The sequence below is a fragment of the Salvelinus fontinalis genome, chromosome 7 (genome assembly GCF_029448725.1).
Source record: "Salvelinus fontinalis isolate EN_2023a chromosome 7, ASM2944872v1, whole genome shotgun sequence".
Lineage (NCBI taxonomy): Eukaryota > Metazoa > Chordata > Actinopteri > Salmoniformes > Salmonidae > Salvelinus > Salvelinus fontinalis.
This window is the reverse complement of record NC_074671.1, coordinates 30,635,347-30,651,544: the sequence shown is the minus strand read 5'-3', so window position 1 is coordinate 30,651,544 and position 16,198 is coordinate 30,635,347. Positions and strand designations below refer to the sequence as shown.

General features: G+C 45.7%; 1 protein-coding gene across 1 annotated transcript in view; it reads left to right on the top strand.

The window, feature by feature from the left end:
- The window catches only part of smchd1 (structural maintenance of chromosomes flexible hinge domain containing 1), a 42,740-nt gene extending 27,464 nt beyond the window's left edge, over positions 1–15,276 (top strand). The window contains exons 24-47 of the mRNA XM_055929104.1: positions 807–944; positions 1,221–1,460; positions 1,931–2,079; positions 2,290–2,375; positions 2,480–2,598; positions 2,769–2,930; positions 3,079–3,207; positions 3,335–3,414; positions 3,497–3,654; positions 4,003–4,121; positions 5,132–5,193; positions 5,547–5,634; positions 5,915–6,046; positions 9,200–9,355; positions 9,484–9,616; positions 10,123–10,242; positions 10,937–11,022; positions 11,181–11,303; positions 11,489–11,673; positions 11,854–11,963; positions 13,030–13,100; positions 13,595–13,769; positions 14,346–14,504; positions 14,712–15,276. Coding sequence (XP_055785079.1) covers positions 807–944; positions 1,221–1,460; positions 1,931–2,079; positions 2,290–2,375; positions 2,480–2,598; positions 2,769–2,930; positions 3,079–3,207; positions 3,335–3,414; positions 3,497–3,654; positions 4,003–4,121; positions 5,132–5,193; positions 5,547–5,634; positions 5,915–6,046; positions 9,200–9,355; positions 9,484–9,616; positions 10,123–10,242; positions 10,937–11,022; positions 11,181–11,303; positions 11,489–11,673; positions 11,854–11,963; positions 13,030–13,100; positions 13,595–13,769; positions 14,346–14,504; positions 14,712–14,833 — 3,102 coding nt within the window. The 3' untranslated portion in view covers positions 14,834–15,276. The remainder of the gene's footprint in view (positions 1–806; positions 945–1,220; positions 1,461–1,930; positions 2,080–2,289; positions 2,376–2,479; positions 2,599–2,768; positions 2,931–3,078; positions 3,208–3,334; positions 3,415–3,496; positions 3,655–4,002; positions 4,122–5,131; positions 5,194–5,546; positions 5,635–5,914; positions 6,047–9,199; positions 9,356–9,483; positions 9,617–10,122; positions 10,243–10,936; positions 11,023–11,180; positions 11,304–11,488; positions 11,674–11,853; positions 11,964–13,029; positions 13,101–13,594; positions 13,770–14,345; positions 14,505–14,711) is intronic.
- The last annotated feature ends 922 nt before the right edge of the window (positions 15,277–16,198 follow it).

Genomic DNA, 16,198 nt, shown 5'->3' with positions numbered 1-16,198 from the left:
AGAGCTTGAGAGGATCTGCAGAGAATAATGGGAGAAACCCCCCCAAATACAGGTGTGCCAAGCTTGTACCGTCGTACCCAAGAAGACTCGGCTGTAATCGCTGCCAAAGGTGCTTCAAAAAAGTACTGAGTAAAGGATCTGAATACTTATGTAAATGTCATATTTCAGTTTTTTTTTAATATAAATTAGCAAAAATGTCTAAAACCCTGTTTTTGCTTTGTCATTATGGGGTATTGTGTGTGTGTGTGTGTATATTGAACGGGGGGGAACTATTCAATGTAGAATAAGGCTGTAACCTAACAAAATGTGGGAAAAGTCAATGGGTCTGATTACTTTCTGAAGGCATTGTATACACCATCCATGTCTCAAGGCTTAAAAATCCTTCTGTAACCTGTTTCCTCCCCTTCAGCTACACTGGTTTGAAGTGCATTTAACAGGTGACCTCAATAAGGTATCATAGCTTTCTCCTGGTCACTTATGGAAAGAGCACGTGTTCCTAATGGTTTCTATACTCTGTGTATATTTCAGTCCTGGATATCAATCAGTTGCTTGACAATATTTCACTGTTTGTCAGCAGTGCCCACTGGGCCTGATTTTTTTTTTTTGATTTTTTTTTTTATACGTCCTTACATAGACAACCTCTGCCTTCTGGAGTAACTCTTCCCTTCTAGATACATAAAGAGACTGTTGTCCAATAGAATTAATGTGGTTTTAAAAAAAAGTTATTTGAGTCCTGGAAGTCAACGTGTTGGCTTGACAATAATAAAATGTATTTGTGCGGTATGTATCTTTCTGTGGTGTCTCAGTTGCAGGGGATCCCTGGTTCGTCTGCCATGGTGGCTGTAGACTGCAGTAACACAGGAGCCGGGACCCTGGTGCTAAAACCAATCACCTTCAAAAACATTGCGGGAGACCAGACGGTTAAAGCTACATTTGATATTCCCGTAAGTAATCGTTTGTCATCTATAAAGACCTCCCCTTTGTTTCACCTCAAACTTCTTAACGTCTCCTTTCAACTTATTTCACCCCCTCCATGGAGCTCAATGATAGAAAAAAGAAACTCCTGCACACTGCCATTTTTTTCACTGCGTCATAAGGTTTTATTTTTCAGTCCAATATTATTTGGGGCTTTTTAAAATATTTTCAGTGTAAAAACATAACACGAATACATTTTGTCAAGTGAAATGATACATGTTCATTCATCCCTTTTTACCCATCAGAGTCAGAAGAGTGTAGCTCCAGTCCAGAGGGATCTGAGGGTTGTCCCCAGCACCCGTGTGTCACGTCTCGAGGTGTACAGTCAGGAGGACGAGGACAGCCTGGTGGACTCCATGGTGCTTAGGGACAAGGAAAAGATAGACTGGACGGCAGGGGACCTCCTGGAGAACCTCCATTATAGACTGTATGACGAGAGAGGCAGGGTGGTCCCTCTGTCTGAGGAGATGGCCCGGAGGATCAAGGTAATAATGACACCACCCTGGCCGTGTATGAATTAGGGCTGGGGATGGCCAGGGACCTCAAGATACAGTATTATCACGATACTTAGGTGCAGATACGATTTATGTATTGCAATTCGACGTTCCAAACATATTGCTCACCATATGTCTGCTGCAGAGGGACAACCGAGGGCCATAAGAAAACACATTCTGATCAGTCATGGAAATAAGTGCTGAAAACATTGTCTCACTGTTTCAAAAGACGGAGAACAAATATGAAGGACAAATACTGGCGTTTTGATGGAGGTACAGCCGACTAGAGCATATGAATGAGGGGGCATCTGATTCTAGATCAGCATTCCTCCTCTGAGACGCTTTATGAATACGGACCCAGGAGTCTTTCATTAGAGTTGACATGGATATTAGATCAGTATTGATGCTTCTAACAGCCTGTTGTCTGAGACTTCCCTGTTTGTGTGTTGTGACTGTGTCAGGTGAACTGGACGGCTGACGTGAGTGTGGAGGAGCTGGCCCAGGGGAAGCTGCCCAACGTGCCGGTCCCGTCGCTGGTCAAGGAGGAGCACTTCTACCAGGTCTCCTACATGGAGGAGCTGGTGTCTGTCGACACATCCTTCACTATAGTGTAAGTCCTCTGCTCAAACATGGGTAGAAAGATCTTGCACTCAAGCAACATTTGTTTTTGGTGAGGCAAAGATTTTGCCTCGTGGTGAAAAGATACAAAGTAGACCAATGATGTTAATTTGCTTGTAGAAGATCAACATAATGAATTCTGATTGCGCTTATCACATCAGCGGGGTGGACCTGTTTTTGATTGGCTATGTGTTGGTTTTAGGCCTCGCCCCGACGAGCCGAAACACATGAAGGCCACCCTGAGCGAGTCGACCGTGAGGATGGGAGAGGTCCTTTCAGGAAAGATCTGTGAGTCTAGAGCCATCAACAGTTGACTCTTGACATCTAATTCACATTTAAACACTTCTTCTTGATTACCTTCCAAATGATAAACCGGTAGTCCCCTTTCCCAGTCTTACAGCTTACAGACCAGTATGGTAATAAAACTCAGATGCTGACCGCGACCTGTGTGGACTCTCTCGTCGTGGACGCAGAGGGTCTCGACAAAGCTTCTCTGGTTTTTACCTGGCAGGTACATTGAATATATCCAAGTGATTTTGTAATGTTATTATCCATTGAGATAATTTTTGCTGAAAGTATAATTGGTGTCAAAACATCCCATATTGTCCTTAAAGCTACAGTCTGTGATTTGGAAAAACGACATGAAACGAAATGTCCATTATGCCATTGTGTTGTAACCAGGAGAGCACCCACTCCATGTTAGTGATGGGGGTCCGGTTCAACCCCGGGTTCCCAGGCATCAGAGAGCTGAACTTCACCTGGAGGGAATTTGCGGAGCATGTGACAATTAAATTGACGGCTGGGGTCCCTGCACAGCTCAAACTAGTGGACAGACCACAAGAGGTGGGGATTAAGTTAAGGGCCAAGACACTCTTGACTGCGTCAGTGTTGCCATTTTGTGAAGCAACCACTGAGTTTTGGCACATACTGGTCATTGCAGTCCTCTCTCCCTAACTGTAACTGTAGTCCGTGTGTTGCGTCTTTAACTCAGCCCCTGCAGGTACTGAATGAGCAGGGCATCCAGACGCCCTTCCTCCTCCAGCTGTTTGACGAGTGGGGGAACCCCTCACCTGACCAGAGGGTTGTGGTGGCACTGAAGACTTCCACTCCAGCTCTAAAGGTCAGCCTCTCTCCCCTCAACTTTAGTAAAGGGGGACATGGGGATTCTATAGCGTTGGGGATATTGACCTCTATTGGGTAGGTTATCTTCTTGATAAGAAATTGTGATGAAGTCTTTTGTTTTTCAGGTGAAGTCATCCGTTAATTCACAACCATTAGACAAAGACGGAAAAGCCAGTTTCGTAGTGGACCATGTGAGCGGTCCAAAGTAAGTTCCTAACCACTTGTCATATTAACCCTGCAACCATATATTATTGGAGGGCCGTGTTCAACCCCTGTTGGTCTCCCAGGGGGGAGTATGCGCTGGAGTTCAGAGGGTCCTTCAACAAGAAGCCCATCCACGGTCCATCCGTAAAGCTTACCATTATCCCCGATCCTAACAAACCTGTCAAACTGGTGGTGGAGTACAACACAAACTCAGTGTTTCCTGCTGGAGGCACCCTCACAGGTCTGTACCTGTGTGTCTGCCGCGCCGCCTGTGTGTCTGCCGCGCCGCCTGTGTGTCTGCCGCGCCGCCTGTGTGTCTGCCGCGCCGCCTGTGTGTCTGCCGCGCCGCCTGTGTGTCTGCCGCGCCGCCTGTGTGTCTGCCGCGCCGCCTGTGTGTCTGCCGCGCCGCCTGTGTGTCTGCCGCGCCGCCTGTGTGTCTGCCGCGCCGCCTGTGTGTCTGCCGCGCCGCCTGTGTGTCTGCCGCGCCGCCTGTGTGTCTGCCGCGCCGCCTGTGTGTCTGCCGCGCCGCCTGTGTGTCTGCGGCTTCTGTGTCAGCTGACCTGTCATGTTGGTCTTTGTGTGGGTCCAGTGTTTTCAGTGTCTGTAGTGTCGGAGGAGGGCAGCACCATCAAGAACCTCAACCCTGCCAACATGTCCATGCTGTTGTGGAAGGGAGAGCCATCAGGGACGTCACGGCCCCCCTCAGGGGTGAGTTACGGGACACCCAAGGTGCATCCCAAATGGCACCCTATTGCCTATATCGTGCAAAACACCAGTCTCAACGTCAACAGTGAAGAGGCGACTACGGGATGCTGGCCTTCTAGGCAGAGTTCCTCTGTCCAGTGTCTGCGTTCTTTTGCCCATCTTAATCTTTTATTTTTATTGGCCAGTCTGAGATATGGCTTTTTCTTTGCGACTCTGCCTCGAAGGCGAGCGTCCCGGAGTCACCTCTTCACTGTTGACGTTGAGACTGGTGTTTTGCAGCTACTATTTAATGAAGCTGCCAGTTGAGGACTTGTGAGCCATCTGTGTCTCAAACTAGACACTCTAATGTACTTGTCCTCTTGCTCAGTTGTTCACCGGGGCCTCCCGCTCTCTCCATAGAGCCAGTTTGTGCTGTTCTGTGAAGGGAGTAGTACACAGGGTTGTACGAGATCTTCAGTTTCTTGGCAATTTCTCTCATGGAATAGCCTTAATTTCTCAACAAGAATAGACTGAGTTTCAGAAGGAAAGTCTTTTTGTCCATTTTGAGCCTGTAATTGAACCCACAAATGCTGATGCTCCATACACTCAACTAGTCTAACGAAAGCCAGTTTTATTTCTCCTTTAATCAGAACAACAGTTTTCAGCTGTGCTAACATAATTGGTTTTCTAATGATCAATTAGCCTTCTTAAAATGATAAACTTGGATTAGCTAACACAACGTGATGGAACACCGGAGAGATGGTTGCTGATAATGTGCCTCTGTACGCCTATGTAGATAATCCATAAATTCTGCCGTTTCCAGCTACAATAGTCATTTAGAACATTAACAATGTCTACGAGTATTTCTGATCAATTTGATGTTAATGGACATAAAAATAAGGACAGTTCTAAGTGACCCCAAACTTTTGAACGTGTGTGTACATACATACATACATACATACATACATACATACATACATACATAAAAAGGGATGGCAATAAAGAATACTCATTGTGTACATGCTTTTTTAAAGGCTGCCCAACTGAAATGCAGCAAACCCATGGAAGACGAAAAGGCGGACAGTTTTCACTTCAGGTAACCAATAGTTTTATATTCATACCCAGCTTGTGCTGGAGACTTGTAGTACTAGGATAGATATTTCCTCTCCTGACTAAAATGGCTTTAGAGAGACACACCACAAATACAAATCGCAAAGCAGCGGGTGGCCGCAGTGTATTTAGAAATCACCTGATGGGTGGCAATTTAAACATTGAATTATTGGGAAATGAACATATAACTGATATAACGTAACTGATATTCTGGTCAGAGGTGATGGCCACTTCATGGTGTATCAACACAAAGATTATTTTATTTTTTATTAACCTTTATTCAACACACAAAGGTAGTCCTGTGATGATTATGTAAAATGATTCATTTTCATCTAACAGAGACAAAGTCATCCCAGACCATGTCGGGAAGTACACCATCCAGTTTGTGCTGTGTGTTGACAAGACTAAAGGACTGTGGAGTCACCAGGTGAGTTCAACTTCAACCAGATGGCTTAGAGCCATAAACCCACTCCTCACAGACAACCTATTTCCAGACACCCCCAACTGGTTTTGAGTGAAACATGTACACGTGGATATGGTCTCTGCTCTCCAAATTGGTCTCTTGTTAATCTTATGTAGAAGAAATGTCTTTCATGTTCAGTGGCTGTATGTCCATAGGTCTGTATGTCCAAAGGCCCCGTGGGTCATTATTTTGGGCTACTTGTAGAACTATGATAATCACGTCTCTCTTTCCTGCCCTCGCCTAGTATGTCATAAATGTTGTACCCAACGATCCTGTCAAATTGGCCCCAGACCTGCAGCCACCAACCCCAGTGGTGGTTAACAACAACGTCCTTGACAGTCGGACTCTGGTGGAGGACATGTCTCTGAAATTAATGGTGAGATGATTAGATCCTCTGGCCAGCGACAGTCATGAATCACTAAACATAGGATTAGTGAAGGGAAAAAAAGCCAACTTGACTAAGCAATAGAGCAAAACAAAGCATGGTTGCAGTCTATAAATGGTTCAAATATGTTCTATCATTTTTGGTGACCAAGCCTAACTGAGACCATATACAGTGCCTTCGGAAAGTATTCTGACCCCTCGACTTTTTCCACATTTTGGTACGTCACAGCCTTGTTCTAAAATGTTTATTTTTTTATCCTCAGCAATCTACACACAATAGCCCATAATGACAATTTGTTTTACAAATGTATTAAAAATAAAGAACTGAAATACCTTATTTACATAAATATTCAGACCCTTTGCTATGACACTCAGTTGAGCTCAGGTGCATCATGTTTCCATTGATCATCCTTGAGATGTTTCTACAGTTTGGTTGGAGTCCACCTGTGGTAAATTCAATTAATTGGACATGATTTGGAAAGGAACACACCTGTCTATAGAGCGTCCCACAGTTGACAGTGCATGTCAGAGCAAAAACCAAGCCATGAGGTCGAAGGAATTGTCCCTAGAGCTCCAAGACAGGATTGTGTCAAGGCACAGATCTGGGGAAAGGTACCCAACATTTCTGCAGCATTGAAGGTCCCCAAGAACACAGTGGCTTCCATTCTTAACTGGATGAAGTTTGGAACCCCCAAGACACTTCCTAGAGCTGGCCGTCCGGCCAAACTGAACAATTGGGGGAAAGGATCTTGGTCAGGGCGGTGACCAAGAACCCAATGATAACTCTGACAGAGTTCCTCTGTGGAGATGGGAGAACCTTCCAGAAGGACAACCATCTCTGGTAGAGTGGTGGAGTGCTGCAATCAGGCCTTTATGGTAGTGGCCAGACTGAAGCCACTCCTCAGTAAAAGACACATGACGCCCCGCTTGGAGTTTGGCAAAAGGCCCCTAAAGACTCTCAGACCATGAGAAACAAGATTTTCTGGTCTGATGAAACCAAGATTGAACTCTTTGGCCTGAATGCCAAGCGTAATGTCTGTAGGAAACCTGGCACCATTCCTACAGTGAAGCATGGTGGTGGCAGCATCATGCTGTGGGGATGTTTTTCAGTGGCAGGGACTGGAAGACTAGTCAGGATTGAGGCAAAGAAACGGAGCAAAGTACATTGATATCCTTGATGAATACCTGCTCCAGAGCTCTCAGGACCTCAGACTGGGGTGAAGGTTCACCTTCCAACAGGACAACGACCCTAAGCACAGCCAAGACAACGCAACGCAGGAGGGGCTTCAGGACAAGTCTCTGAATGTCCTTGAGTGGCCCAGCCAGAGTCTGGACTTGAACCCGATCAAACATCTCTGGAGAGTATTCAGGTACTGTGAACCATCAGATCCTCCTCTCCAACCTCTCCGAGCTGGGCATCTCCGGCGCGGCCCACGCTTGGATTGCATCCTACCTGACAGGTCGCTCCAACCAGGTGGCGTGGCGAGAATCTGTCTCCGCACCACGTGCTCTCTCCACTGGTGTCCCCCAGGGCTCTGTTCTAGGCCCTCTCCTATTCTCGCTATACACCAAGTCACTTGGCTCTGTCATATCCTCACATGGTCTCTCCTATCATTGCTATGCAGACGACACACAATTAATCTTCTCCTTTCCCCCCTCTGATAACCAGGTGGTGAATCGCATCTCTGCATGTCTGGCAGACATATCAGTGTGGATGACGGATCACCACCTCAAGCTGAACCTCGGCAAGACGGAGCTGCTCTTCCTCCCGGGGCAGGACTGCCCGTTCCATGATCTCGCCATCACGGTTGACAAATCCATTGTGTCCTCCTCCCAGAGTGCTAAGAACCTTGGCGTGATCCTGGACAACACCCTGTCGTTCTCAACTAACATCAAGGCGGTGACCTGTTCCTGTAGGTTCATGCTCTACAACATTCGCAGAGTACGACCCTGCCTCACGCAGGAAGCGGCGCAGGTCCTAATCCAGGCACTTGTCATCTCCCGTCTGGATTACTGCAACTCGCTGTTGGCTGGGCTCCCTGCCTGTGCCATTAAACCCCTACAACTCATCCAGAACGCCGCAGCCCGTCTGGTGTTCAACTTTCCCAAGTTCTCTCACGTCACCCCGCTCCTCCGCTCTCTCCACTGGCTTCCAGTTGAAGCTCGCATCCGCTACAAGACCATGGTGCTTGCCTACGGAGCTGTGAGGGGAACGGCACCTCCGTACCTTCAGGCTCTGATCAGGCCCTACACCCAAACAAGGGCACTGCGTTCATCCACCTCTGGCCTGCTCGCCTCCCTACCTCTGAGGAAGTACAGTTCCCGCTCAGCCCAGTCAAAACTGTTCGCTGCTCTGGCACCCCAATGGTGGAACAAACTCCCTCACGACGCCAGGTCAGCGGAGTCAATCACCACCTTCCGGAGACACCTGAAACCCCACCTCTTTAAGGAATACCTAGGATAGGATAAAGTAATCCTTCTAACCCCCCCCCCCCCCCTAAAAGATTTAGATGCACTATTGTAAAGTGGTTGTTCCACTGGATATCATAAGGTGAATGCACCAATTTGTAAGTCGCTCTGGATAAGAGCGTCTGCTAAATGACTTAAATGTAATGTAATGTAATGTAAATGAGAGACCTGAAAATAGCTGTGCAGCAATGCTCTGCATCCAATCTGACCGAGCTTGAGAGGGTCTGCAGAGAAGAATGGGTGAAATGCCCCAAATACAGATGTGTCAAGCTTGTTGCGTCATACCCAAGAACACTCAAGGCTGTAATCGCTGCCAAAAGTCCTTCAACAAAATACTGAGTAAAGGGTATGAATGCTTATGGAAATGTGATATGTATATATTTAATCAATTTTAGAATAAAGCTGAAACATAAAATGTGGATAAAGTCAAGATGTCTGATACTTTCCCGAAGGCACTGTAAATAGAATCACTAGAAAGGAAATAGAACCTCTGACCATGGCAATTTGACATCGTTGACTTGAATAGTTATCCTCAATGATTTTATTAATGTGCATGTATGGCTTTTAAGCTTTGTGTGCTTGTTTTTTTTTATGGTCGAATTAATAAACTAAACTAGGGATTCCCATTCTAGTGATGATATTTCTGTGGCTGATGGTTTGTGTTGCTTCCCTCCAGGATATGTATAATAACTCAGCGGGGCTGGAGCTGAGTGGGAAGGTGGTGGTGACCATTAAGAGCTCCAAAGGCTCCAGTGACAAAAACCTGCCTCTTTTTGAGGGCAAAGCCAAGAGCCTGCAGTTTAGCCTGGCTAATGGAGAGGCCCAAATCACTGTGAGTGGTGGTGCATTTGTAGAACATCTTTGTGTGCTAACCATAAGTTTGCATTGCATATAGATATTTTATTTATGTTTTTTTGAAAACGCACTATTTTAACCTCTCGCTCTCTCTCCCCCTTCTAGAATCTGTCCATCATGGAGAACAGTCCTGGTCAGGATGGGAATGAGTATGTCTTGCTCTTCAGACCTTCCGTCCCAGGGTTTGGCCCCAAAAATCCCCTGGCAGCATTTGAGCTTCCCTTCCGCTTCTACAACGGTTAGGTCATACGTTTTCATTTTTAAATTGTGACATAACGTAATATCAGTTTGTCATTTTAATAGCATCATTTTTTGCCTCCCATCTAAAAGTGGTTGACACACTGTGATCATGAGTGTCCAGCCATCTTAAAGGGACATTTCACTCGTAATAATAATTCTGACCTCAAAAGTAGACTGTTAAGAAATGTCCACATTCTAGGCCATCTGTTTTGGCAAACCAACTACGTTTCTCAATCACAAATTAATGGAAAAGATGAGCACTGTCTCAATTCCTGAATGTATTTGATGCTTGTCTTTTCCATTCGTGTTGGATGGAGACATACAGCTGACTCGACACAACTTATGCCTAGGAATGTGGATTCATCCTAACATTAGACTACTTTTGAGATTGGAAAATGTAAGGGACGTTTAGATTTGAAAGTGTAATGTCCCTTTAAAGGCCAGTCTCTTTGCTCCTGGAGCAGTGTGTCAGGTGATCCTGACTGTCTTCCTGTCTATTACTAGATGTGGAGAACAGGAAGCAGATGTCTGAACTGACCAAGAAGAAAGACCAGCTCAAACAGACCGTTGACATCTACAGGAGTCTGTTTGACACCAACAGGCAACTCATCACTGAGCTCAGTAGTAGGTGTTGCATTTCAAATGTGTTACAAAACTGGTTGTTTGGATCCTGATTGAACGAGCAGTTCTAAGCCGCGCTGTATGCAAATAAAATCAAAAGGCACATGTGGCAGTGCTGTATCGTGAATACAGTCACAGGTAAATGCCGTTCAGCCCGACGCTATAGCCAGTTTTATAATCATGGACATATCCAAGTAAATGCCAGTAGTGAAAAAATTAAAATGCAGCTAGTGAACTATCAGTCCAGGTTCAATGTTTGACGTGACTAAGATAGCTGAAGTTGGCTGGCTGGCTAGCTAGCAAGTGACAAGAACGTTGTCCAACCTGCGTAGCAACCATTTTGTTTTAGAGCAGACGACCAGACCTTTTGCATTGCAACTATCCAAAAATAATGAAGGTCTGGGGCGCGTCTGACCAAAAGAACTAAACACCAGATTTTTGTCCGGATTATATTTTCTAGTGGAAGAATGAAATTGTATTAATTGACTTTTAAAAATAATGTTTTAATGAAATTATGGAATTCATTTTTATTTGAATATGTTTCTAACTGTCGGGGGCCAAACGACATTTACCTGTGACGATTCATGATATAGCACTGCCTTATTGCTTAATTATTTCAACTGAGCTGCAGGAAGGGATGGAAACTGCCAGTTTGGTAGCAAAACTGTCAATGTTTTAAACATTTGTCTTGCTTCAGATCAGGTGCGCAACGCCACCAACAAGGAGAGTCACTTGAAATCCGAGCTCGGGAAGAATGGCATGGCTGTAGCACAACTGTCGTCCGTGAGTATTGGATTATACCCACGTTCTCCCACTTACAAATACCACAGATACTCGACCCCCCCCCCCCCCCCCCCCCCCACAAGACTGTCATTGTGCTATGCATGATGCGTGCACTCTGAAGTTGAAACGTTTGACGGCTCCATTCGCTGTTTCTACAGATCCCAGCGATCAACGAAGTCATCGGGCAGAAGACGGCTGACACGGAGAAGATGAAACTCCAGACGCGGAGAGTCTGCGCCATGCCCGATCCCTTCAGGGGCAACCATGACGTCCTGGGAAAAGTAAAGCCGACACAACACATTTTACGCTGTCTGGCTCCCAAATGGCACCCTATTCCCTATCATGTGCCATTTGGGCGCCGGACCCTGTCTCTGCAGCTTTCTTATGCTTCAGGCCGAAGTGGTTAATTGGTGAAGGACGGTATGTGGTGTGTTCCTCAGAATCTCACCCACTGTCTCTGATGCAGATTGGCCACCTGGCGCTGGTGGAGGACGACGACGTGGCCACGGTCATCTCCTGGCACCTCTTGGGGGACATTGACTGTGTGGTCACCATGACAACGGCGGCTGCACGGAAGATCTATGACGACACCCAGGGGAAGCAGCAGGTCATGCCCCTGGACACGGTGTTCTGGAGGAACAACAGCAGCAGGTGAACACACGCACGCACACCTTTACTCTCTAAACAGCATGCAATTGTTCCTTCCTTTCTAGTAGTTGGCCTCCTACAGTTTTTAGTCTGGGACCTGTTTCATGTGAGGTTCTTTGAGAACAATGAAACAGAGCTCAAAGGTGTTCATGCTTTAGTGAGCTGTACTTGTTTCTTTTCCAGACCCTTGCCCCACATAAGGAACGGTCAGAACAGCTTTCGACCCATTGGGAACCCTGTGTTTGCCCGAGACCTCCTCATTTTCCCAGAGAATGCAGAGAACTGCCAGATAGGTGAGTCAGTCTTCTTCTTCAGAATTTCTCTTTGGATCAAATATTCCCCAATATAACCCCCCCTCCTTAATGTTATTGTCTAGTTGTGCCTAAGCATGAGTGGTTTCTGTGCAGTTCCAGAAGCTTTTCTGTCTTCCTTCCTGGTCTCTGTGTTTATCAAGTGTCTCAGACTTGTGATCTAGGATCAGTTTAGCCTTTTCAATCATAATGAATAAGATGATATGGAGAGCAGGCGCCTGATCCTAGATCAGCACTCCTACTCTGAGCTGTGTGCTTGTGGTTGTTAGGGTAGTTCCTCCCTTGGCCCTTCGCTCTCTTGCCCGCCTGCGTTTGGGGGCTAAACGGTTCCAGACGGAACCCCAGGCTCTTACCTCACAGGCCAGTTATGGCATCCCTCCCTGGGGGGGGGGGGGGGCTCTGCTACTGGAGCTGAAATTGGACCCAAGCCGTTCACTATAAAAATGATTATACATCATGATGCTGTTTGTGTAATTTAAAGGATTGTCATCATACATGTTTAAACTTTTGTTATTTTTCCTCTTCGATTTCTGTATTTCCAGATTTGGGACTGATTTCATAATGAGGGCTCTTGGAACAGTTTTATGTTCTTTCTTTACATGTAATGCTTCTCTCGGGCTTCCGCTTATAAGAGGTTTTTGTCGGGGCATGACATCAACTGAAATGGTTAAAACCTTTAAAGAAGGAAAGGAGAGCTGCCCCGCACACTCTAGGAGCTCAGATGCAATAATTGAATATCCTAATAACCAATGTTTCGACCACTCTTTTTTTAAGTGTTCTATTCCACTAGCCAGCACCTCGCCTAAACAGGTGTGCGGGTTTTTTTTGCCTCCAGATAAAAACCTTTTAAGAACCTGAGTTTATTTACCCTCTATAGAAGCAGTTGTATGATATCATACACCCCCTGTCTTTAGCCAAATAATGGAACATGTTTCACGAACAGTAAAAGTAGGAGCTTTAGTGATCAGTTTCAGGTAATACTCTGGTAGTAGTTTGGTGAATACGTATGTAACTAGCCTTTAAATAATAATCTCTTGTTTCCCTGCAGTGTTCGGCAACCTCCTTGGGGACACCATTTTGACGGATGACCTGGACTCTGCTAACCACTACAGGAAGGGGGTGAGTCAGGCCAGGCATGCTGCCTTAACCAAGCCATCTGTAACACCCTGGCCAAGTAGTGTTCTAGTTTAAAGCCTTTGCCTGGGAGATCTGGGGTGTATTCATTAGTGCACACTATAGTTAAATGTTTCTGGACAGAAAACGTTTTCAACGAAAACTAGTTTGTATTGTACAAATTCAGGGGTTTATTCATTTAGACGGAGACCGCGGCAAATGGTTGCGAAACGTTTTGCAACTGAAAATCAAAAATATGAGTTTGTTGGACAAATTTAGGTAGGTTCTTCTCCGTTTCAACCATATTCCCTATTTAGTACACTACTTTTGGCCTGGGCCCTGGTGAAAAGTAGTGTACTAAATAGGGAATCGTGCTCTATTTGTGAAGCAGGTCTAGTGTCTTTGTATGGGTGGTACAGAAACCTGTCCTAAAGTCCAGTCAGTGTTTTCGATGTGTTTTCCTGTTTTGAGAATTGGGTCTTGTTTTTTGTTTTGGCCAGGTAGTCCAGAGCAAGGTGCCATGCCCCACCCTCCTGACCCGGCAGGGCGAGAGGATCCGCAGCAACGGAAAGTTTGGGGGCTTGCAGAACAAAGCCCCTCCAATAGAGAGACTGCGTGGCCAGGTGTTCGGCGCACCCCTCCCCAAGGACTACCACACCTTTATGGGCCAGATTGGTCAGTGACTGGATTTTACTTCTGTTTGTGTGTGTGCGTGCATTTTGTAGCATAGTATCATTCCTTCATATATATATTTATTTATAGTGTAAATGTACATAGACCACTGTGCCACTCGGGAGGCCTAAGGCACTGAATCGCAGTGCTAGCTGTGCCACTAGAGATTCTAGGTTCAAGTCCAGGCTCTGTCGCAGCGGGCCGTGACCAGGAGACCCATGGGGCGGCGCACAATTGGCCCAGCATCATCCGGGTTAGAAGGTTTGACCGGCAGGGATGTCCTTGTCCCATCGCGCACTAGCGACTCCTGTGGCAGGCCGGACGCAGTGCACGCTGACACGGTCGCCAGGTGTACAGTGTTTCCTCCGACACATTGGTGCGGCTGGCTTCTGGGTTAAGTGGGCATTGTGTCAAGAAGCAGTGCGGCTTGGTTGGGTTGTGTTTCGGAGGACTCATGGCTCTCGACCTTCGGCTTTCCCGAGTCCGTACGGGAGTTGCAGCCATGAGACAAGACTGTAACTACCAATTGGATACCACGAAAAAGGGATTTTTAAAAAATGCCTTTGCCCCTGTTTGCAGACCTGCTCCAGCAGTACCGGTTGGCCATGGAAAAGAGCAGACAGGTGAAGGAGGACTTTGACAGCCACATGCAATACCTGAAGTCACCTGAGATGGTGCAGAAAGAAGAGGAGATGGATGAGCAGGAGAAGCAGCTCAAAGACATTGAGACCAAGCTTGGTACGTGAATATGATGAGGGGGACATTTCGACACTGTAATTAAATATGTTTTCAAATATTAAAGCACATTTCTCACACCCAAGGCCCTAAAGAGCATTGTTAGGTGACCCCTACATTATTTTCCTGTCGCTTTGTTTTAATCTGTGGGATTTACTTAGCTATTTGTTGAAATGTAAAAGGTATGTTGTCGGTTGTGTTTTTGTACAGCCAGTACTCCAGTTCGGACGCCTTCCGCCATTGGGGTGAAACGGAGTCTTGACAAGGCCGGAGAATCGTCCGGTATGGTAACCAAGAGGACGAGGCGGAAGTTAATAAAACAAGACTATTGATTTCACTTTTTTTGAGCAACATAAATGTCCGTTTTCAATTCAATTCCACTTGACATACATTTGACATGTACAGCAGAGTGTACCATGCCATCTACATTATGTCTGAGTCTGAAGAGTTAGTCTCTTAATGCATTTTCATTAATTTGTTCAGCAGGTTGGTGTTTTTTACACATTTGAACGTAGATGGCAGCAATATGAAGCGACCGGTATTTAGATTAACTTTATTTCTTTTTGCCCAGTTTACAATGAACTGTGTTTTGAGAGGGAAGGAAGGTTTTGGAATGTACAAAGATTATTTTATTTTTGTTAAAATATTTTATAAATTGTTTATAAATATGGTGTGTGTGAGAATTCTACAAGATATATGTTTTGAATGAATCTGTATTTGGCTGACTGATGCTAAAGTGATCTCAAACTATACAAATAAACAGTTGCACACCATATGAACTCACAATAATTTATTGGGTAAATCACCAACGTTTCGGCATCACTGCCTTCTTGGTAATGTCATGAATGCATGAACCAGGTTATGTAGACGGTGTAATTAGTGCAACCAATGTTAATAGTGAGGGGTGTGTCATAAGTTAATTAGAATTGAGTGAAACTGTTTAAACAATAGTTAATGGCATTTTAAAAAGTGGCCCTTTTTCAAGACCCTGTCTTTCAAAGATGAATTGTAAAAATCCAAATAACTTCACAGATCTTCATTGTAAAGGGTTTAAACACTGTTTCCCATGCTTGTTCAATAAACATTTAATGAACATGCACCTGTGGAACAGTCGTTAAGACACTAACCGCTTACAGACGGCGGCAAGTAAGGTCACAGTTATGAAAACTTAAAACACTAAAGAGGCCTTTCTACTGACTGAAAAACACAAAAAAAGATGCCCAGGGTAATCTGTGTGAATGTGCCTTAGGCATGCTGCAAGGAGGCATGAGGACTGCAGATGTGGCCAGGGCAATAAATTGTAATGTCTGTACTGCGAGACGCTTAAGACAGTGCTACAGGGAGACAGGATGGACAGCTGATCGTCCTCGCAGTGGCAGACCACGTGTAACAACACCTGCACAGGATCGGTACATCTGAACATCGCACCTGCGGGACAGGTACAGGATGGCCACGACTGCCCGAGTTACACCAGGAACGCAAAATCCCTCCCTCCAGTGCTCAGACTGTCCGCAATAGGCTGAGAGGGGCTGGAATGAGGGCTTGTTGGTAGGCAGGTCTTCACTAGACATCACTGGCAACAACGTCGCCTATGGGCACAAACCGACCTTCGCTGGACCAGACAGGACTAGCAAAAAGTGCTATTTACTGACAGGTTGCAGGTAAATCTCACCAGGGATGATGGTCTGATTTGCGTT